Source organism: Stomoxys calcitrans, chromosome 3 (genome assembly GCF_963082655.1).
Source record: "Stomoxys calcitrans chromosome 3, idStoCalc2.1, whole genome shotgun sequence".
Taxonomy (NCBI): domain Eukaryota; kingdom Metazoa; phylum Arthropoda; class Insecta; order Diptera; family Muscidae; genus Stomoxys; species Stomoxys calcitrans.
Window position 1 is genome coordinate 16,147,257 of NC_081554.1, and position 24,349 is coordinate 16,171,605.

At 36.7% G+C, this 24,349-nt stretch overlaps 2 protein-coding genes across 2 annotated transcripts in view; both read left to right on the plus strand.

Annotated features, from left to right (window-relative positions):
- LOC106087835 (protein bark beetle) overlaps positions 1–3,618 on the plus strand; it is a gene marked incomplete in the record, with an annotated part of 61,039 nt that extends 57,421 nt beyond the window's left edge. Inside the window, 6 exon segments of the mRNA XM_059364547.1 lie at positions 176–199; positions 293–390; positions 448–691; positions 777–903; positions 975–1,196; positions 2,119–3,618. Of these exon segments, the coding sequence (XP_059220530.1) occupies positions 176–199; positions 293–390; positions 448–691; positions 777–903; positions 975–1,196; positions 2,119–3,222 (1,819 nt within the window).
- A 10,805-nt stretch (positions 3,619–14,423) lies between these two features.
- The window catches only part of LOC106087836 (uncharacterized), a 71,913-nt gene continuing 61,987 nt past the window's right edge, over positions 14,424–24,349 (plus strand). Inside the window, exon 1 of the mRNA XM_059364288.1 lies at positions 14,424–15,010. The gene's annotated coding sequence lies outside the window, so the exon portion shown is untranslated. The remainder of the gene's footprint in view (positions 15,011–24,349) is intronic.

The window sequence follows — 24,349 nt, forward strand, 5'->3', positions numbered from 1 at the left end:
ATTTTCATTTTCATTTGCATCATCCTCACGATTAATGCCAGTTGCCTGCATTGTGTTTGAAATCTAATTGAAATATTTTCTATTTTCTTATATCTTTTGTTTAACTACTACTATTACTCACGATTCTATGAACACACAAATCCCCCCACAATATGCATGATCTGTTATTCTGTAGTTTGAGTATTGACTACCGAAACAGGTAAACGAAAAAATGCCAACAAAAAAATAAAAAAAAGAAATTAAAAAAAAAAAAAAATTAAAATACATTTTTTATTCTCCAAAACCTCTCTAGCACCATTGAATTATGGAAATCGAAAATTGATGCCCGCCATAACTATTGGAGCTATAACAACAGCATATCGGTGCAGTCCAGAATTAAAGATAAATCCGGTAAATAAATAAAAATTGTTGTATACAAAAGAGATTTTTTAAATTTTTTATATTTAGATGATCCTTTGCTGTTGGAAGTTTTGGCAGTACCCTTCCTTATGAATAATCTAACAATTTTGGATGGCAAATGCCCACCGGGCTGGTCACAAGTGTCAGATACCTGTTTTATGTATGTGGGAGTACCCATGACTTTCTGGCAGGCCAAAGATTTTTGCAGATCTGAGAATTCTTCAATGCCCTTTATAAAGACAGACAGCTCCACCTTGTGGTCATATTTACAAGCACAAATGAGACATTTGAGGTAAGTTTGATAAGAAATGCCATAGAGGTCGTTCCTAGGTCTTCTAAAAAAAATTAAAAATCTTTTTGCCTTGCCTTATTTCCAGATATCCCGAAAAAGTTTGGGTACAAGATTTCAATTACATCGATCGTTGTACCAGTTTTGCATTTAATGAAATTACAGTGGAGGAGTGCACCAAAGAACTGGGTTTTATATGCGAAATAGATCCCAAGGTATGGTTTATTGTATTTCATCTTATACGACTTCTAGATTTAAAAATGATTTGTGTTTTTTTTATTCACAGGTGGTTATCGATCCCCTTTCCTGGCGTGCCGATGTTTTTGCTATCAGCATTATTTCTGCCTTTGTTTTGGCGGTTATTCTCTTGGTACTGGTGGCCATATGCTGGTATGCTAAATCGAAACATCGTCATGTACAACGCTTGCAGCGACGAAATAGTATACGCCAAAGTTTGCGTAGTTTAAATAGCATTGATCCACAGGGTTCTCTAAGGAGGAGGAATTATGTATGATATTTTTATTTTACATCCATTTAGTTTTGTTAAAATAAAATAAAATAAAAATAAAAAACAATAAAATAAAATAAAAATAAAACAAAATAAAATAAAAAAAAAAAAATTAAAATTAAATAAAATAAAATAAAATAAAATAAAAAAAAATAAAATAAAATAAAATAAAATAAAATAAAATAAATTAAAATAAAATAAAATAAAATAAAATAAAATAAAATAAAATAAAATAAAATAAAATAAAATAAAATAAAATAAAATAAAATAAAATAAAATAAAATAAAATAAAATAAAATAAAATAAAATAAAATAAAATAAAATAAAATAAAATAAAATAAAATAAAATAAAATAAAATAAAATAAAATAAAATAAAATAAAATAAAATAAAATAAAATAAAATAAAATAAAATAAAATAAAATAAAATAAAATAAAATAAAATAAAATGAAATGAAATGAAATGAAATGAAGAAAAGAAATGCAATGAAATGAAATGCAATGAAGAAGAGAAATGCATAAAAATAAAATAAAATAAAATAAAATAAAATAAAATAAAATAAAATAAAATAAAATAAAATAAAATAAAATAAAATAAACTGAAATGAAATGAAATGATATGAAATGAAATGAAATAAAATGATATTAAATGAAATGAAATGAAATGATTTGAAATGAAATGAATTGAAATAAAAAAATTAAAAATTAAAAAAAAAATAAAATTAAATTAAATAAAATAAAAAAAATAAAATATGAAATAATATAATTTATGGAGTATTTATATATAATTAAATGTTAAATTTAATTTTAAAATTTACTTATTTATTTTTTTAATTTTTTTGATTATTTATTCGATATTTTATATTTTTTCCTTTTTTCTTTTATTTTTTTTTTTTTTTTCATTTGGCCCTTGGTTTCTGCAGAACATGTCCAACTCCACGGGTACTCTGACCAAAAGTATGGCCCAGGATTACAAAATGATGGGCAATGGCTCTTTCGAGTCCATTGACAAGAGCGTCTTAAGCTCTGAGGCCAGTTTTGAGCCCTACGAAAATCATCGCAAAGATGGTGATGCCTCACCATTTAATACACCACAAAAATCACAAAATGAATATGTCACCAGTGCAGTGCGCAACCATCATACTCCCCAGAAGGTGGCCACAATAGGCTCCGTATCTAGGGCACGCGGCAGAGCCACGGCAACTGCTTTGGCAGCACAAAAACCCCCTAATGATTTTGAGTTGTCTTATCGCAATGAAGGTTTCCGAGACAATTCCACATATTCGGGTACCCGCAATAATTCCATAAGCAATAGCATTGCCGAAGATACTCCCATCATACATCAGACAGATGTAGAAGAAACCGGTTCGGATTATTATGGCAATGCCAGTACCTTGCCCTTGCGTTATGATCCCAATGAGAATTTAGCATTCTTATCTGAATTGAAGAAAAATATACCCGATCAACGCAGCAGCACCTTGTCCGACAAACCACCCTCAACATTCCTGCCGCCCACGGTAGCAGCCATCCATCATCCACATCGTCCTGCCAAAACTCCCTCACCACCCACCAACCAAACCATATCGAGCACTAACTCCAATGCCGATAGTTTAACCTATGAACAAAAAATCGATAACATGAACTTTAGTTCTTTGGCGGAATTAAGAAGCAATAACAATAGCCAAATAATGCCGCCCGATATTAGGAGACCGGATTCCTATATAACAGCAGTGGGGGCAAATAGGTTGTCGAGGCCGGCCTCATCTTTGGGCAATACGCCCAAATATGATACGCCGCAGATTACAAAGGCCCCACAACACATGGCCAGTAGAAGACCCAAGACGCTGTATGAGAATGGTGATGCAGCTGCAGCCACGCCCAGTTATCCCATGGAAGGGGGTAAAGCCAATGCCTATCATCGTTCACGTTCTGAGGCTTTGCTAGAGACTGATTTAGATATGGATAATACCCCCACTTTGGATGCCAATGGGCGTTCATTAAGTCAGCCCTTGGAAACCTCAATGTAGGAGTTCAAAAAAAAACAAAAACAAACAAAAAGTCAGGCTCTCAATAAACTCCCCCTTAAGAAAGTTGGAATGCTTTCTTTAAACTTTGACTTTTGATCTCTTACATAGCGGGATATTCTCTTGGCAATATTATAAAAAAAAAAACAAAAAACAAAAAATTAAGTTTTGTTTTATTTTAGTTTATCTTAAATTTAATTAGCATCACATTATTATTTTAACATTTTTGTTATTATTTTTTAAAATAATTTAGTTTAAAGAGATTGTTTTTTTTTCAAATTTTTTCTTTAGTTCTAAAAAGTTTTTGACAATGCAAAACTTCAACATTCCCTCCATTACTTTCTAAGAGCTCTTTTTATACATATACACTCTTATACACACATACATATGTATACATAATTAATTTAATGATTTTTTATATAACATTTTTTTTTAAATATTTAATGAGACTATAGTTAGTACGCTACATCTGCCCTATATATATATATAAAACTCGATCGTTTATAATTTGTTTTCTTTTAGTATTATTTTGTATTATTTTCTGTGTATAGACAAACCTTTGCATATTTGTAAATATTTTAGACAAGTAATAAAAATTTAGAAAAAAATAAAAAAAAAATTTAAAAAAAATGGGAATTTAATCTTGGTTGTTGTTGTAGCCACATTTTCATGTAGAGATGGCGATCCTCGTCAAGCCCCTGCTGGTTCCCTAGACCTCAATGTTGAGGTCAAACTATCAATAATCGCTACAATTGATATTTTCGATAGTTTTAATAATAAATATCGATAATATCGATAATTTTTAAACACCTATGTTTCAAACGAAAACGAGAAGTAAACATCTGGGGATCGATTTATAAAGAAGCAATATCAATGCACAGACCAAATAAAAATTGCAAATTTTACCATGAACATTCCACTAAGGAATAGGGGCAAACTTCTCGCATATCAATGAGTGCAGTCCGATTCAAGTTTAAGCTCAGTGATAAGGGTCCTCCTTTTTATAGCCGAATCCGAACGGCGTGCCGCAGTGCGACACCTTTTGGAATGAAGTTTTACATGGCATAGTACCTCACAAATGTTGCCAGCATTAGGAGGGGAAAACCACCGCTGAATATTTTTATAACCTCCACCACAGGATGGGGGGCATACTAATTTCGTCATTCTGTTTGTAACTACTCGAAATATTCGTCTGAGACCCCATAAAGTATATACATATATTCTTGATCGTCGCGACATTTTAAGTCGATCTAGCCATGTCCGTCCGTCTGTCTGGTGAAAGCACGCTAACTTCCGAAGGATTAAAGCTAGCCGCTTGAAATTTTGCACAAATACTTCTTATTAGTGTAGGTCAGTTGGTATTGTAACTGCCATATAAACCGATCTTGGGTTTTGACTTCTTGAGCCTCTAGAGGCCGCAATTCTTGTCCGATTTGACTGAAATTTTGCATATAGTGTTCTAGTATCACTTCCAACAACTGTGCTAAGTATGTTCTAGTATCACTTCCAACAACTGTGCTAAGTATGGTTCAAATTGGTCCATAACCTGATATAGCTGTCATATAAACCGATCTTGGGTCTTGACTTCTTGAGCCTCTAGAGTGCGCAATTCTTATCCGATTAGAATGAAATTTTGCACCACGAGTTTTGTTATGACATCCAACAACCGTGCCAGGTATGGTTCAAATCGGTCAATAACCTGATATAGCTGTCATATAAACCGATCTTGGGTCTTGACTTCTTGAGCCTCTAGAGAGCGCAATTCTTATCCGATTGGAATGAAATTTTGCACAAATACTTCTTATTAGTGTAGGTCAGTTGGTATTGTAAATGGGCCATATCGGTCCATGTTTCGATATAGCTGCCATATAAACCGATCTAGGGTCTTGACTTCTTGAGCCTCTAGAGGGCGCAATTATCATCCGATTGGACTGAAATTTTGCACATAGTGTTCTAGTATCACTTCCAACAACTGTGCTAAGTATGGTTCAAATCTGTCCATAACCTGGTATAGCTGTCATATAAACCGATCTTGGGTCTTGACTTCTTGAGTCTCTAGAGAGCGCAATTCTTATCCGATTAGAATGAAATTTTGCACAACGAGTTTTGTTATGACATCCAACAACCGTGCCAGGTATGGTTCAAATCGGTCAATAACCTGATATAGCTGTCATATAAACCGATCTTGGGTCTTGACTTCTTGAGCCTCTAGAGAGCGCAATTCTTATCCGATTTGACTGAAATTTTGCACATAGGGTTTTAATATCACTTCCAACAACTGTGCTAAGTATGGTTCAAATCGGTCAATAACCTGATATAGCTGCCATATAAACTGATCTGGGATCTTGACTTCTTGAGCCTCTAGAGGTCGCAATTCTTATCCGATTGGAATGAGATTTTGTACGACGGATTCTCTCATGACCATTAACATACGTGTTTATTATGGTCTGAATCGGTCTATAGCCCGATACAGCTCCCATATAAATCGATTTCTCTATTTTTCTTCTTGAGCCCCCAAAGGGCGCAATTCTTATTCGAATTGGCTGACATTTTACACAGGTCTCCAACATATAATTTAATTGTGGTCTAAACCGGATCATATCTTGATATCGCTATAATAGCAGAGCAAATCTTTCCTTATATAATTTTTTGCCTAAGAAGAGTTGCCGGGAAAAGAACTCGACAAATGCGCTCCATGGTGGAGGGTATATAAGATTCGGCTCGGCCGAGCTTAGCACGCTTTTACTTGTTTCTGATGGTCTCGCCAGGTTTCGAACCCAGGCGTTCAGCGTCATAGGCGGACATGCTAACCTCTGCGCTACGGTGGCCTACAAACCAAATAAAACCAATGTTAATAAAGTCAGTTGGAAGTCAGGAGAGAAATCATTGTACACAATGTTAGCCTAATCGCGCCCTCTATAGGCGCAATGCTTCTTGAAGGATACATTCAGTAGCGGATTGCTTATTATACCAACCACCGTAGGTAAGGGGGCATATTCATTTAGTCATTCCGTTTGCAACACATCGAAATATCAATTTCCGACCCTACAAAGTATATATATTTCGGATCGTCGAAAAATTCTAAGACGATTTATCGGTTTCTGTCGGTCTGTCCGTCCGTCTTTTGTAACCACTCTACAGCCTTCAAAAATTGAGATAATGAGCTGAAATTTGGCACAGATACGTCTTTTTGATGCACTCTGGTTAAGTTCTTGAACGGGCCAAATCGGATCATATTTGGATATAGCCGCTTTATAGCCTGATCTGCCGATAAGGGGCTTATGCCCATAAACACTTTATTTTTAATCCGATTTTGCTGAAATTTGAAACAGTGAGTAGTTTAACGTTGCCCAACAACTGACCTAAATGTAATTCAGATTGGACTATATTCAAATATAGCTACCATATAGACCGATTTCCCGATAAAAGGTCTAAAGCCCATAAAAATTTTATTTCTTAACCGATTTCGGTAAAATTTTAAACAGTGAGTAGTTTTAGGCCTCCCTACATAGCCCCTTGCAACATACTGTGTGTGACGTAGTGACGTAAGGCAAGAGTAAGATCGGAAATGTACCCACTCCATGCACCGGTTACACCTAATCTACACCGACCGATAATGGAGACGGTTCTGGCAAACCGAACAGAACCAGCGTCCGGGATTCTTTTCGATTCTTTCTATAATGTGGCCCGCACCAGAAGCGTACTGGCACCGGGATGTGCCTCTCCCATGACGAAAAGAAGGACGAACTCAAACACTGAGGCGGCAGCGCCTGCCGATAAGAGTTCCATCGGCGGACAACCGGCCCCAATGGGATTGCTTAGTCTTAGTAATCCTAGTTTGCCCTCTTGCGTTTCGCTAAATTTGTCCTTTTAGGAGATGATAACGGAGGGGTGACCACTTTAAACACTTGAACCCGGATTTTGGTATCAGGTTTGTAACGACTTGTTGCCTCTGGATGCTGGGGTACAGCTCACCTGAGGCAAGGTTCATCTTACTTACTTATATTGGCTATGGCAGAACATTTGTCCAATTAGTCGAATGTAGAATAGCGCTCCAAGCGTTTCCATCTTCTGAGCTCCTTCTCACACCATGTTCCGAAGTGTCTCCCACTACTTGATCTTTCCATGAGGCTCTGGGTCGTTTCGGTTTTGCAGTGATACCAAACTCGGACATGGCTTGAAATACCTTTGAAGGCGGCTTTGTAGTCAACGAAAAGGCGGATTTGTCCTTCTCGGGTCTTTTTCAAGATCTAAAGTCACACTGATAGGTTCCAATTATTTCGTTGACTTTAGACTTTAATCTTTCACACAGTACGCTCGATAGTATCTTGTATGCGATGGGGAGGAGACTTATTCCTCTATAGTTGGCACATACCGTCTTGTCCACTTTCTTGTGTGCGGGACATAGTATGCTGAGGTTCCAATCATCGGATATGCGTTCTTCTTGCCAAATTGAGCAGACAAGCTCCGGTCATAAATAGTTCAGCGGGCAACCCATCGGCTCCTACAGCCTTATTGTTTTTCAACAGGGCTGCTGCTACGTGGACCTCGTTTTGACTAGGTGCTACACATTATATATCATCATCATGAATTGGTTCTGCGGTATACTCATGGCCACCATCATTGGATACCAACAGCTGGGAAAAGGGTTCCCTACATATCCTCAGCACACTATTGGTGTCAGTTACCAGATTTCCTTCTTTGTCATTGTGGCTCCTGAACCTCTCGATTCGCTCACTCTCACGTCTTTCCATTTCCTTTTCTTTCTCTTTCCTTTTCTTCCGATAATTCTCCTTCGCCTGGCGCGTTGCTACTGGCTATAATGTTGCCCTGTTTGCCGCGTTCTTGGCTTCAGTAGCTTTTTCGCACTCCTCGTCGTACCAAGGGTTCCTTAGGGGGTGGATTTTGGTACCCAGGTATGGACGTTGCGGCTCCTACCATGGTGTGGACAATGTTTTGGCACTACTATACTATCAGGGCAGGGAGTGCTTTCTTCAAGCAATTGGGTCAACTTCGCTTTCCGAAGTCCAGCTTGCGTGAAGTGTTAGATCGTATTTTCCTCATCATGCTTAAACGTGTGCAAACCTTTGCTGCAACAGGTGAGCTCTTGACACATTTTAGCTCACTACCTGTTACGGATGTTAAAGGCAGCTACCCAGGTGACACCGGTGACCAAATCAAAACCAACCAGAACAGTTGCTTGATTTCCATCATCCACAAAAGGTTTTCGCTGAGTTAAAATTTTACGATATCTATATGTGTCATAAAAAGATACCAACATTTTATTTTTAATTCTTCTATCTTTCTTCAAATCAACCTCACACTTGCTGTGTTTTATTTTAGTTCTATTCAGGGAAAGTCAGATGTTCTGCAGTTGTACTGGTAATTTATCGATATCATGCAATAACAGACAATAAGAAACGATTAATCGTGATTTGGACTATATAGCACTGAAATAAAACAGCAATTCTTAAGAATTCCTTTTTTGAGTTTTTTTTTCAATTTTTAACAATTTGAATTTAAAAAAGCGTTATTCCAACCGCAATGGTGAAATATGTAATTTCGATGTCTCCCTATGGGTTAATACACACTCTCAATTACAATCAATTGCGCAACTCTCTCTCTATTCCTCTCTCACAAATAAAACAAATCCACAGGCATGTGTATTAGGGATGCCATCGTTAAAATTAAAAAAAAAAAAAACATTTTATTAATTTGCTTCAAATGGCCAAAAGAGGGGGATTTAAAACCAAAGAGAAAAATTTAATAAAATTACATTGTAAGTACAGAATTTTGACAGCATTTTGTAAAATGTAAAATTTTGACAAGTAAGAATTTCTCTATAAAATATAAAATTTGGCAAATTTAAAAAGAAGGTTGTTGGAAAGTTTGCACGAAACCTTCCAAAAAAGTCTGATATTTTAATAAACCCGCTAGTTTATGATTATATTTGAATTGATTTCATCAATTTTTTTTTTTTTATTTTTGGAAATTTATGACGAATTAAAACTAACTGATAATGACCCTTTCTCACCTAGGGGTCGAAACGCATGTGAAGTATCTCCTATGGCTTTCCTTTTTTCGACTGAATAAAATTTTCGATCATTCAGCACATCTCGAAAGCGAAATTTACACGTCCCGATACTTAGATGGATGACAGCTCCAATTACTACATAAGCAGGGTTTATTGGTTCTATTCCAGAGATGGGCAACAATACACTACCGTACATAAATGCCCGCGGGCATAGGAACAACGAATAGTACCAAACGTACAGTGCAAGCAACTACGAGTGCTTTTGTTCATTTCTTATTATATCCATCACCGAAGGATGGGGGTATATTCATTTTGTCATTCCGTTTGCAACACATCGAAATATCCATTTCTGACCCTATAAGGTATATGTATTCTTGATAGTCGTAAAAATCTAAGACAATCTAACCATGTCCGTCCGTCTGTCTGTTGAAATTACGCTACAGTCTTTTAGAATAGAGATATTGAGCTGAAACTTTGCACAGACTCGTTTTTTGTGCAAAAGCAGGTTAAGTTCGAAGATGGGCTACATTGGAATATATCGTGATATAGCCCCCATATAGACCGACCAGCCGATTTAGGGCCTTAAAAACCACTTTTATTATCCGATTTTGGTGAAATTTGGGACAGTGAGTTGTGTTAGGCCCCGATCGGTACTAATTTGAATAAAGCTGCCATATAGACCGATCTCTCGATTTAAGATATTGGGTCCATAAAAGGCGCATTTATTGTCCGATCTTGCCGAAATTTTAAACAGTGAGTTGTATTAAGCCATTCGAATTCCTTCTTCAAGTTGGCCCAGATCGGTTTACATTTAAATATAGCTGTCATATAGACCAATCTCGATTTAAGGTTTTGGGCCCATAAAAGACGCGCTTATTGTCCAATTTCGGCGAAATTTGTGACAGTGAGCTGTGTTAGGCTTTTCGACATCCGTGTCGTATATGGTTCAGAGCGGTCTATATTTGGTTATAGCTATTCTGTTCTACAAAATTTAACAATGACTTCTATTTATTGGACCACTTTAGGTCTGTGACGAATTTGGTCTAAATGGGACCATATTTCGACAAAACTGCTATGGGGGTATAAATTATGCATTTTCACCGGATTATGACGAAAGGTAATTTACACATATACCCGAGGTGGTGGGTATCCATCGGCCCGGCCGAACTTAATGAGTTTTTATTATTTGTCTTCAACTGTATTATTGTGCCCATCACTTTTCTTCTCCAATGAGAGACCTTTGACTGTCGCTACCGTGATATTTTTGCAATATTTTTGAGTTGGAAGAGATAGCTAAGGAAATATGGTAATTTAAAGTTTTCAATTCATCAAAAATTTTGAATTTTTGAACATGCTTAAGCTGTGAAGCCACCGTAGCGCAGAGGTTAGCGTGTCCGCCTATGGCGCTGGCGAGAACATCAGGGGGTGGTTACTGCGGCACGCCGTTCGGACTCGGCTATAAAAAGGAGGTCCCTTATCATTATCATTGAGATTAAAACTTGAAACGGACAGCACTCAGTGATATGTGAGAAGTTTGGCCCTGTTCCTTAATGGAATGCTCATGGACAAATTTGCATACATATATAAAACGAGCATATCCAAGGTCTGTTTCGCTACCCCACTTTTAGTAATACCGTGGTTTTGTCATTGAAACTCCGAAAGCTCATGCCGTCACACAGTTGCAATAGCATATTCACACGAAAATCACTTCTGAAAATCAATGGATATGGAATCAATTGCTGAATGAAAAGAATCGAGGTTGGTTACGGTGTAACCAATTAAATTAATTAAAAATAAAATTATTATCAATGACTTTTGTACTTTGGTGTTAAAACCACAAACAGATTGGTATTATATTCAATACCAGTTCTGTAACAAGATTAGTACCAAACGGTAGTAATTATTTTAAATTTCATCCATACCATGTGGTATTGATTTATTACCATAAGGTGTTGCTTCACTATCAATACCGTATGGTACTAAAATGAGCAAATTTGGTATAAACTTTTCTCCGGGTGTAAGTGTCGACCGATTTGGCTGAAATTTTGTACATAGTTTTTTGTTATGACTTCCAACATCCAAGATAAGTATTGTCCAAATCGGTTTATTACCTAATATAGTTTCAATCGATCGAGAAGCTTCAACTATTGCCTAATTTCGCAGAAATTTTTTACGTTAAGTAAATGCATGCACTGCAACTAAGTTAATTTGTGTTAATTTTGAGTAGCATACATGGTTGGTTGTGGATTCCCAAGACCAGGCCCGGCTGAACTTAGCATGCTTTTAAGAGTTTCTTTTAATATTCTATTTTTAAAACTTTTTTAAAAAAATTTTGTGGGTGAAAACTATATTACGATGGGATTTTCCACGCATACTCAACTTAATCTTCTCAATTTCGGCAGAGTCGGGCCCCAGAAGGTAATCGAAATGTCTTCCTCCCTTAATTTTTAGGGATATAGGCAAAACAACTATTTGTTTGCAATTTTTCGCAAAAACATCTCTTTTGTCCCCGTTTTTAAGAATTAAAATTAAATTAAATTAGTGAAATTAAAATTAGTGAATCCGCAACATTTATTTTTGGGTGATTTTATTTTTTTATTTTCACATATTTTTTATTTCAACAGTTGGCAACCCTTAACAATCTTACTGCTCTTCTCTCGTATCTCAGTGCAAAACGAAAATTGCAATCAAACCGATACACAAACAATAACAACGCCATGGCATGCATACACGATGATAGCAACAACAACAATACGCGTGAGAGAGAACAGCAAATAAGACAACACTTGGCTGATACTTATTGACATGTGGTGGGCTTTTTATTCCTCTTTCATCATCATGTTTTAAGCTCTGCCAACGACACTCGAAGAAATTCTACAGCAGAGAAATCAGTCAGTGTGCGGAGAAATCAACTAGGGATGGAAAATATAAAATTTTAAATAGTACTAAAAAGGTACTTTTTGGACCGAAAGCGTATTTTTTGTTTTGCATAAAATTTCAAAAACATTCGAGTGTAGAAATTAAATATTTTTTTCTGGAAAAAAAATGCTGTCTTACTGATTACACTGTACAAAGGTCACTTATACATAACCCTTATTTCAAAAACATTCGAGTGTAGAAATTAAATATTTTTTTCTGGAAAAAAAATGCTGTCTTACTGATTACACTGTACAAAGGCCACTTATACATAACCCTAACCGACGAAAATTCTTATCTGTCCCGCTTTTGACGGGATTATCTCGCCAAACGAATCTTATATATGTAGGTTGTTACAGGTCTCCTTATGATTTATCCAAAAAAGGAGACCTGTATATACAGAAGCAATATCAAATCATGGACCGATTTGGGCCGTATTTGTTATGACTGTTAGAAATCATAAAACTTTTCCCCAATTGGATAATAATTGCGTCCTCTAAGGCTCAAAATGTAAGATCTGCAGATCGGATAATATGGGTGCTAATTCTAGAAATGGACCGATTTGACTCATTTGGAATCCCAACAAACCTATTCAAAAAAGAAGTATTTGTGCAAAATTTGGAGCGCCTAGCTTTACTCACTCGAAAGTAAGAGTGCTTTTGATAGACGGACGGATAGAGGCAGGGAAAGACATGCGGAAGTGGCTATGCTTTATAGGGTCTTAGATAAATATTTCTAGGTATTACTAATCGAATGACGAAATTAATGCTATGATGGAGGATATAAAAATGTAACATAAACTTTTCATGCGAAGATGTCTACGAAGCAACGCAAAGGAATATATCGCGCAAATACAAATATGAAGATAATTGATCTAATTCCATACATTATATAAATTTTTTTGTACAGTTAATGAATATTTTTTGGATTTGGAATAACTATTAAATAAAATTAAAAAAAAAAAATCGTAACTTAAAGTTGTAATTGTATATGGAAGTTTTCAAGGGTTCCGATTTTTTCGAACAGTTGTCCCGCCAAATCCCGCTTTAATGCGAATTGGGATGGTCACATTAGCTATGGGTGAACCAATTTATTCGAATTTTTGATTGTACATTGATAGTAATCAAAAACTGGTTGTCAGATATTAAAATTTTGAGTCAAGTACCAAGGGAAACGCCACAACCAAAAACACTACAAACCGACATATAGACCAATAGGTACAATATGGGACCTAAAAAAAAGGAGAAAAACTCCGACTCATCCAGTTAAGGATTTTTCTATATAAATATGAACTGATATTGCCTCATTAAAATCGCAAACGAACAGCATACACTCACAGAAAAAAAATTGTTGAAAATGGCAAACACTGTCTGTAGCAGCAGTTCTGCTATTATAGCAATATTGCTGGCTTACTGATGAAAAGTCTGTTGTTTTCTGAAAATGACTGCTGCTTATCTATGAAGGGGTGGTTAGAAGAAAAAATAGAGCACATATGTATGTAAATGTGTGTCTCAGTGTATGTTTATAATCACCACTGAATGTATACTTTCCATAACCGTTTTTTCATAAAATTTAGATACGAAAGGCCAAGCCAGTCATGTGCACTTTAGTAGAGCTTTAACAAAAAATGCGAGCTAGCTCAGCAACATTTCGAAATGTATACCAATGGATAGATCAGGTTGCTTCGTTACAGTAATATTCCACAAATTAAATCAACAAATTTCCAAAAAATACCTAAAGTAATCAAAACAAGTAACAGCCATAAAAAGTAGCACACAGTTTTTTTTCAGCAGACTTGTGTACTCTTAACCGCAGTTTTTGTTAGTTGAAATAGCAGTAAGAAATGTTTGTTAATACAGCAGCCCTATGTTTGCTGAAACAGCTATAATGTATGCTTTCCAATTTTTAGCAGAATAAACTGTTGTATTAGCAAAAATTTTTGCAGTTTTGAATAACAAATTGGTTGAGTCTACGGCAAATTCAACAGTTTAGCGTCCGCCCGCTCGATCGTATGACTAACAAGCGAATATCTCTAGTACTACTTATCAGTAAAAAACTTAAAGCTTGAAAACATGCGAATATAAAAAAAAAATTAGTACATCAAATGGTATTAAATCGTTTGCGGGGGTTCCACGGTACTCTTCGAGTAGAAAAAGTACTAAAGTACTGACTTTTCCATCACTGATGTCAACTAGAAATGGTTGCATTTGTCGAGGGAAAGAATTGAAAACTAGAAGAAAACAAGAAAAAGTAGTGAGAAAGAGCCGAGCGCGCGGCGGTACTAGCAGGCAAAAAAATAATAATGAGTGGCGGCAGTGTGTGGGGTTTTATATACTACTAGAACAAAAACAAGTAGAAGAGGAAGAAGCAGCAGCAGCAAAAAAATAGTATTAAATAAAATTGTGTGTGAATTGTATTTTGTGTAGTAAGTAAATGCGGTCCGAACGATAAAACGCAATCATACACAAACAAGCATCGCCGTCGTCGTTGCTTGTCGGTTGTCGCGTACTACACTCGTTGGTTGTACAAACCAGACAAAACACACATACACACACTTACACCCGCTCGTAAACACCACGGGCAGACAAAACAGACGGACACACACTGATTGGTTTTTATTTTCGCAAAAAGGAAACTAAAAAATTGATTGATTGAAAAATTTACACACAATTTTCCAAAGTGTTCAATCGTTGGCTCGTTTCTTCGCATATTCATTCGTTCGTTGGTTCAATTAAGTGAAACATAGAAACGCAAGAAAAAATAAAAGAAAACCAGCATCATCAAAAGGCAAAACTCAGCAGCAGGTCCAGCAACTGGCAATAAATAACACAACAACAAAAAGTAAGTGCAAAATCAAATCTGCATAGGTACTATGTATGAATGTATGTACATAGTATGGGCCCATCACGAAAAAAAAAATTAAAACAAACATGCATACATATTGCATAGCGACTGCGACGGCAGCAGTAACAGCCACAGCGGTAATGTAAATAGGTAGAAATGCAGGCAGACAGTCATACATTCAGCAGAGAGTATGCAATAATGCAGAAATGTGGAGTGGTGTGGTGATATGAGCAAGACAAGAATTATAAAAAAGCCAAATGCAATTATGTTTACAAAAAATAATTACATATTCAAATTAAAAATATCTTCTGTCTAACTTTAACGTAAAGTTGAAGTAATTCGTCTTAGATTTATTATGTTCATCATTATTTTGTTCGTACACACCACGTACTACGTTAAAACCTCGTCCATCCATGTTCGTTCAACATGAGTGTGAGATCAGCTGAATTATGCAAACGAGTAAAACGACTATTGGCGTTTACGTCTCTGTCGCAAACGCTGCTGCTGCTGTTGTAGCCGCCGCCGCATCAGCCGCTGCTATTGCTGCAACAACTCGTCGTAGTAGTATTTTTTATAGTAAAACATTTCGAATGCTGCTGACAAACGCATGCAATTTTATTTTTCCTGCCATTAGATTATTTTACGGTGCGCACAGAGAGCCAAAGTGTTGTGAAGAACCGAGTATGAGAGAGAAAGAGAGTGAAAAAGTGACAACTAGCGAGAGCCGTAAGACAGGTTGTTAAGAGCAATTATATGTGGATTACCATATGCAGAGTTACCAATTCATTTGTTATTGGTAAATATCATAGGAATTTAAAGTGGTTTAGCTGGAAAGACGAGCTAATCGAATTTTTGAAACACCACTAAAGCGAAGGAAAGATTTTTAAACTTTTTTGACCATTACTTCATCAATAATCAAGATGCTTGATCGAGTGTTTATAAACTTGCGGTCACGAGGAAAATCTCAAAAATTCAATAGTTTGTATATCGCTCTAAAACGAATCAGTTTTTGAGGCTCGGGTTTGGGGGACGTTTTATCACCCCCTAGACCTATCCTATTGAAACTACTAACGTGAAATGGTGAATAGGAGCTATGTACATGACACCCAAATTAAAAAAAATTCGGCGTAGAACACAAATTTGAAGAAAACTCAAAACCGGAGGAGACTTTATGAGTTTCGAACTTTTGAAAAAAAATTACAATATGACACCCAAATTTAGGAAAATATTTCGTAGAAAAGAAATATAAGGAACAATTTTTGGAAACTTTCGCAAAAATTTTAAATTTTTTGCAAAAGTTTTGGTTCTGCGAGATATCCTTGTAACAGAGGTGAAGTTGGAGGGGAGCAACACATCGATATCGCCAGTAACATACATACATAATAGCGCTATGCTCTGCGCTTTCCAAGGCTATGGAGAGCATGATCAATCTTGTGCGATACTTAGAGTCCAATGAACTTTTTAACGACCGACAATATGGGTTCTGCAGAAATTGCTCCACGTGTGACCTGAAGGCATTCCTCTCTGAACGTTGGAGTCGCTCTATGCACCAATTCGGTGAGAGTAAGGTCGTGGCTCTGGATAAATCCAAGGCATTTGATAGGGCCTGACACGGTGCACTCCTTTGAAAGCTTGTCGCTTTTGATGTCGGCAATTTATATCGAGTTTTCTCAGAGATAGCACTATAAGAGTTGTTGTAGATGGGTTCTCGTCTGACCAATATAAATTGACCGCAGGAGTACCACAATGCTTTGTTCTTTCTTCCTCTCTTCTTCTTATTTTCATTGACAATTTACTGGGTCTGACTTCGAATAAGATCTATTCGTTCGCGGATGAGAGCAACCTCAGTCATTCGACCATAGGCCGAGTCTTCGCGAGATTGAAGACAGGAAGCGGATTATGGATGCCAGGATTTGCTGGCCATTTCTGAGTGGGGCCGAATAAATAGAGTAGATTTTAATGCACGCAAAACGCGGGGCTGTTTGTTGTCCCACAAACGATTCACTGACACTAAACAATCGTGAATATCTATCGACAGAGGCCCTTGATGTTCTGGGCATGAAGATTCATGTATTCGAAGTGTCGAAAGAAGCATTCAAGTGCTTGGGCTTTCATAGCGGTGTAAGAAATATTTCACTCCTGCTGATCTTCTTAATATCTACACTACGTACATCAGGTTGGAAAGGGAAAATAAATCGCATATATGGGGCGGAGCTCCAAACTCATCCTTGGAGCTGCTTGACAGTGTCCAGAGGCGGGCGGTGGTGTTGATTGGAGATGGTGGGGTATCCAACCCTATTGTAGCCCTTGAACGTCGCCAAGATGTGGATTGTGTGGCGCTGTTCGATCAATTCTTCCGGGGTGTGTGTTCTTCGGAAATCAGTCTTCGGATTCCTGACTTGAGTTTGTTTGTCAGAAATACAAGATTTTCTAGAAGAGCGCACCGGTTAGTAATCGATTGGCCAGCTGATCGGACTACGGAGAGAATTTTTTTTTTTCGGTTCGTATGTGGAATCGACTTCCGGCGGAAGTTTTTCCCGCTACTTAGGACATCCAGAAATTCAAAGCAAGTGCCAATAAACACTACTGCCTCCCTAAACTTTAGACCGATAAGCCTATTATCATTTCTGCTAACAACAGAAAGATTACTGACGCGTATATTCAGATAATATATATGGCTCTGATGACCTGCACTCCCGATATGTTCATTGATCAGCCATTCGAGGTCCAATTTCCGAGTGGATCTGACTGGAACAATGGACTACCTTTGTTATATACGGCCGGCTCCAATATGAGTTGTGAAATCGATTCGAATGTATTTTAGAGGAAACGAAGATATCAACCTCTGGATATCTTCAGGCACTTTGACCTAACTGTCCCTGAAATTATGATGTCGTTTTCCTGAGTCTTAAAGGTATATCTCTGCACAAATTTCGAGCTCTCCTTACAGATAGAGATCCTATGATCCTCAAACAAAGCCACCGCCAACAAATCTTCCTGTTGGACAACATACAGTGCTGCACAAATGTATTGCCACAGCAAGAACATTTGAAGAAACCAACAAACATCAAGCGAAACAAAAACAAGCATTTGGCAAATTTGGATGTAAAATTAATGTAAGAAAAATAAAATTAAAAAAACAACTAAAATTTAATTTAAGAAAAAATTTAATTCTTTCTTTTTTTTGATAAGTATGACAATATTTTTGTAACACTTATCAAAAAATATGAAAATCGTTTTTTGTTTTTTTTTCTAATATCTAAATACTTAATTATACGCAGTTTTATGGTACATCCATGAGATATACAATCGTAGCAATTAGTACACGTTTAAAAAGAATGATATGAAATTGATATGAATTTTGCGGTTTTACGACATAGCACTGTGCTGTGTGACATAGCACTTTTGTGAGGCACAGTATGTCTTGATGGGTCTATCTATGCTCCAAGGTGGCATATTGTTGTTATTATTCCGGGGTCTGGCCTCAAGCGTTGTCATTCTATGATCCTATTCTATTATTCCATTATCGCGCTAATCGTTATACCATTCTTTTCTAAATAGAACAAATTATCAAGAAATATCTGAGAAAACCCAATTAACCTATTCTTAAACTGGTAGCCATTGGTATTTCCTTCTTTCCCTTACCCACTTAAATCACTATGGTTATATACCACATGGCAACACTAAAGCAAGTGACAAAATTTGAGAACTATTTCGTGAGATGTGTGTATTGTGTGTGTGTTTGTGTCTTGACTAAATTAACGAATCAACTACTTTTGTGGGATGTTGAAAGGAAAAAGGGGAAACACTTATGAGGCAAACACGGCTTATGATTTAATTTTTTGTTTGTAGCCATGTAGCCAACAGAACAGACACTATGCGAAATTTGCACCTTGATAGGCATAAGTTTATGTAGTTAGGTAGGTAGGTGGGTGGTGGTGTATTAAAGTTAAGCTACAGTTGATACTAGCAGCCATTAATTCTTCTCGTTTTCTATCTTTGCATGCGTACACATCTGTTGTGGAAATGTTTTGCAATAATTATGTCTTTATCAATCATTGGGGTGCTGCTTTTACTTAGTTTGAGTCATTCATCATTGTATTTCTGACTGTCCATATAACCGTCCGTACGTCCATTGGTTTGTCTGTCTGTCCGTACAACCAATCATCCGTTGTCCATTTTAGTAAATAGCCATTCATGTTTTTTTCGCTTCATACTATATCCTCTACTTCTTCAACCACAACTGCTTTGCAATCTACCTATCCCACCTATGTCCCCCCTCTTCATTTATCCAGCTACACTACGCCATAAACTGTGAGTATTGTGTTTTCCGCTATTCGTTCATATTTTTTTTTTTGGTTTGTTTGTCTCTTGCTGAGCAGTAGCATCTCCCAACCGCCCACTCCTCCAACATGAACTGCACACAAATGGGTTTTGTTGTCCCCCAACAAATACAACAAGCTCTCAGGTCTGCAGAGGCTTTCTATATTTATTTCTCTCTTTCGTCGTGGGAGAGCTGTACTGTCAGAGTTGCCATGTAATGAATTTGTCTTTTAGGTGGTATAGAGTTCTATGAGAAACGAATTTCTATAGGTAAAATGAGAAATTCTATATGGTTTCAATGGTTTCATTGAGTATTTTTTACTATTTTGAAAGTTTTCACAAGTTTTTAAAGAAAATATCATTGATATTGGTTAAAGCAAAAATGTTAGTAAATTTTTTCAAATAATCGCTTTTTCAATGAAAAGACATAAAGGTTACCCCATCGTATGTTTCGCCAGCAGCAATAATTTTGGTAAATTGTATTGTTAGTGTTGCCGTTTTAAGTAGGTTGCTATTCAAATTGGTAGGTTGGTAGGCGGACCTCAATTTTTTGTAGGTTTATCCAACGTTAATTCCAAATTAATTACTGAAAAAAAGCCAAAGGCCACCGTAGCGCAGAGGTTAGCATGTCCGCCTATGATGCTGAACGCTTGGTTTTGAATCCTGGCGAGACTATCAGAAAAAAATTTCAGCGTTGATTTTCCCCTCCTAAAGCTGGGAACATTTGTGAGGTACTATGCCATGTAAAACCTTCTCTCCAAAGAGGTGTCACATTGCGGCACGCCGTTCGGACTCGGCTATAAAAAGTAGACCCTTTATCATTGAGCTTAAAATTGAATCGGACTGCACTCATTGATATGTGAGAAGTTTGACCCTGTTACTTAGTGGAATGTTCATGGGCAAAATTTGCATTTGCAATTACTGAAACAAAAACTCCGGAGACAACACAAAACTAATTCACTTCTTGTCGTTTCTGTTTATTCGTTAAGAGAACAGAATAAAATAATGAATAATCAGAGGCATAATACTGTAACAAGGGGTGTTTCAATCGAAAAATAGGGCTATGTGGGAGCTGCATACAAAGATGGTCTGATCTGGTCCATACTCATATGTTGAGGGTTCAATGCAACTCAATGTAACTGTAAATGGGTAGTATAAGCGCATTTCATGGCTTATAGTTGGTTCAAAATCTCTTATTGGGAGATCGAGATATTGGCCATGGGTTTAAGGCTGTAGAGTGATTTCAACAAGTAGACGCACGGAAATGTTTATAACGTCTATGAATATAAGAGGGAGTAGTGTTTATTGCTATACGTCTTAAATTTCTGAACGTCGATGTTGTTGGGAAAGACATTAGCCGGAAGTCGATCCCAAACACGAATGGTTCGGGTGAAAAAATAATTTTCTGCAATGCATGGTTCGGTTAACTGGCCAATCAATTACAAACGGGTGTGAGTTCCTAACAAGTCTTGTGTTCCTGGTGAACATCCTAACGTCAGAAATAAGAAGACGGATTTCCCTGGAACATACGTCATGAAAGTAGGCTTGCCAGCTCCTCAAAGCTTCAAGTCGGGAAATCCAAAACTGAAGGTTGGGATTCTCCGAAGAAACAAATTTGAGATGAAATTAAATTTTTAATGCAAAGAAAAAATTTAATTTATTACAAACAAACGAATTATATGAGGGAACATTATTTTTTTGGCATTTTTGATTTAAGAGTGCTTTATAGTTATGGGATGGTCATATTATTCAGCCCGTTATGGCATACAAAGATCATCCCATAACTCTATACGCAATGGTGCAGCTTCCAAAATATTTTTCCGATAACAAGTCGCATTTTCTTTGATGATAGGCTCTATAAAAACGATTGGAGAGCGTCCATCGGTGATTACAGCTGCCCTTCCATTATTTGAGATGGAAAATTACTGGCCGTTCGTAAACTCAAATTCTTGTACGTGTGCTCGGTAATGTATGACATGCTCACTTGAGAAATTTTTCTTGTGATATCCGGAAATTCATTACATTAGAGCGACTTGCATGTTTTTTTTTAATAACTTAAATAGTAAATGTAAAAGGTGGTCATATCGAGCATTGGTGGATGGATTATGGATAATTTAGATTACTTCCCGTCGTGTTGTCGAAATTACCGATACCTTCATGAGTATACCCTGAGGTGAATCAGCTGTTTAGCTCTTGAACATCTGTTTAGAACTAATAATTGTTTACAAAATGCAATGTATATTTTTAAGGATAACTATCGAAATAAAAGAAGAATTAAGGAACCTTTACCTATGGTATATAAGGATGCAATTTTTTTTCGTACTGAGCATTTACTAAATGTAAAAGAGATCAAACTGCTATGGAGAAAAAGTGCAACATAAGGACGATACAACAGGTTCAGAGAACATGTTGTCTTGGCAAAGGCGGAGCGACCGACCCATTGACATACAGATTAAGTGTAAGGCAGCCCCTGCGGCTATGAGACTTAAGGCGATGGGAGAATGGATTGAGGATGGAAGCAGCTCAAACCATCGCGGTATAATCGAGGCGAAGATAGGAAACCTGGAAGGAAGGGAAGAGGTTTCCGATCGAACACACACTTACCGAACACTTATAAGTTATAAGAGGTTAGTTTAAATAAATATTGCGATATGCGTTACTGTATTTTGAAGAAATATGACCATATTTAATCAATATGCAGATTTTTTTATAACGTTTATGAACAGCTCAAAGACTCCAGTAGACTCCATATATCATGTCACTGAGGTTTGTAAGATTCTTGGAAGTTCTGTTGGAAATGCGTACTATTTTGTCCTATTTTCTTATTATAAGCAGAGTGCTTTTAGGAAAACGAATCTGAAGGACTTAAATTGACCAAAAACATATATATTGATAGCACATTCGCAGTCAGAACGATTTGAAAGTCGGGATTTTGCCATATTTTTCCCGGTACTCGGGAGTCGGGATTGCCACAGAAAGTCGGGATGATCCCGACCATCTGGCAAGCATACATGAAAGTAACGATAGAGCAGTACAGCACTATTTCGTTTTTCACAGTTAAAAACATATTTTTCGCGATTACTTTTTGGAAACACTACAAAAATCTCGATGATAACATACCTAAGTTCATGTTCAAATTCATAAGTTATGAGGGAATTCCCTACTGAGTAAAATCAGCAAGTTCTTTTGCTACAAAATCATTTATTTAAAAAAACAAACAAACAAATGTCACGAAAATGGAATATGGTACCACCCTTAAAAAAATTTAGGAAAATTTTGTATACAAAGAAAATTTTATTATAGACAACATTTCACGGAAGTTTAGTTTTTAGGAAGAACCTTACTGAAATTTTGTTCTTAGAATTTAACTGAAATGTCAATACGGAAAATATTACCGTCTTAAAGGCTGGTAGTACTTTCGTTTTTCAAGACTGAAAACACATGTTTTTCGCCATTTCTATTTGAAACACTAGAAAAATCTCAATGAAAACATAATATTTTTATTAAAATTGTTTAATAAATTATGGGAGAATGCCCTACTGAATGAAATCTGCTAGTTTTTTGCTTCAAAATCTTTTATTTTAAAAAAAGTTACCACAAAAAATGTTCGCGAAAAGCAAACATTGTACCAACCATAAGAGGATTTTCCTATATTGAAGACTTTTACCAAAAAGAGCGTATTTTAATTTTACTTGCATTGGCAAAAAACACTCACATGGCAACTCAGTTAGACATTTGTTATGTTTTCCTTATTCTCAACGGTATTATCTCTCCGCTGTAATGCCTAAAAATGCACTGGCGACATTTGAAAAACGAGCCTCATGCTGCTTCTCATTCATCTTTACATTCACCACAAATAAGTCTCTCACTCTCTCATATGGGTAAACTAGCATGTAGGCTTGCTAGTTTCAATTACATATTTTGTGGCCACCACCACCCCCAAAATTTATGCAACGCGGCCCCATACTGCACTTCTGGAAACACTCACTCTTGCACTCTTCACTCAGTAGAGTAAGTCTTCGTTGTATGATGATTGAGGAGAGTAAGCACCGAGAGAGAGACTAGAAAAAAAAGACCCCCACATTACTAAGTACATGACTGGCTGAACGAACGAGATATGCATATTTGTCAGCATGTAGTACATTCATCGTGTGATCCCACAGTAGTTTTGTATGCGAGATGCGACGAGTGCGAGAGTTAGGCTGATTCTGATTCAAAAACCCCCCCGATAAGCTGTGTGAGCGTATGTGACGACGATTTTGCTTTTGGTGTTTTATTTTTTTTTTTTCTCTGTTATGCTTTATTTTTTTGTTTGTCTGCCCATAGAGAATGGAAGAACGATGAGGTTTCGTTGTTGCTGCTGCTCATGTAGTTGTTGTCGAGTGGTGCTGCAAACCACGGATAAACAAGACTAGCCAGCCAGTCAGTCGGCAGTCATCATCAGCACTTCACTTTCGGGTATCGGCAAAATTTAAAATGAAATTTTAATCTCGAATCCAAGAAACAAAAAAACCCCCAAAAAAAAAGATCCCTCAAAGCAGGGATAACGACGGGCGCAAAGACGGAAGTGCTGGACAAGGAAGAAGTGTTGTGCAAAAAGGAAGAAGAAGAAGAAAAAAGCCAATTTAGTTCGTTAAAGATAGATTTGTGTGATTTTTTCCCCTTTCATAAGCGTTCGATTGATAAATTCCTTGGTGGTGGCTTTTAGTGAAAAGGGGGTGTTCCTTCTAGTTTTGTGCTGTGTGTATTAGGCTGCCCTTAACCAGCCCCCCCCCTCCTCACCTGCCATACTGTAATTACGTGTGTGCACCATTGTGTAAGTGTATGCGTATGACCAAGCCGCATTGACGTGGGTAGTGAGAAGATGCATGCATCAGCAAGCTAAAAGAAAGAAAATATTTTTTTCTCCCAATTTTGACCACACGTGAATGACACAAAAAGAAACAAAATTTGGTGTAGACGAACGAAAAGGTTCTCATAAGTAGAGTGAAGAAAAAACCTTCTCGTTGTTAA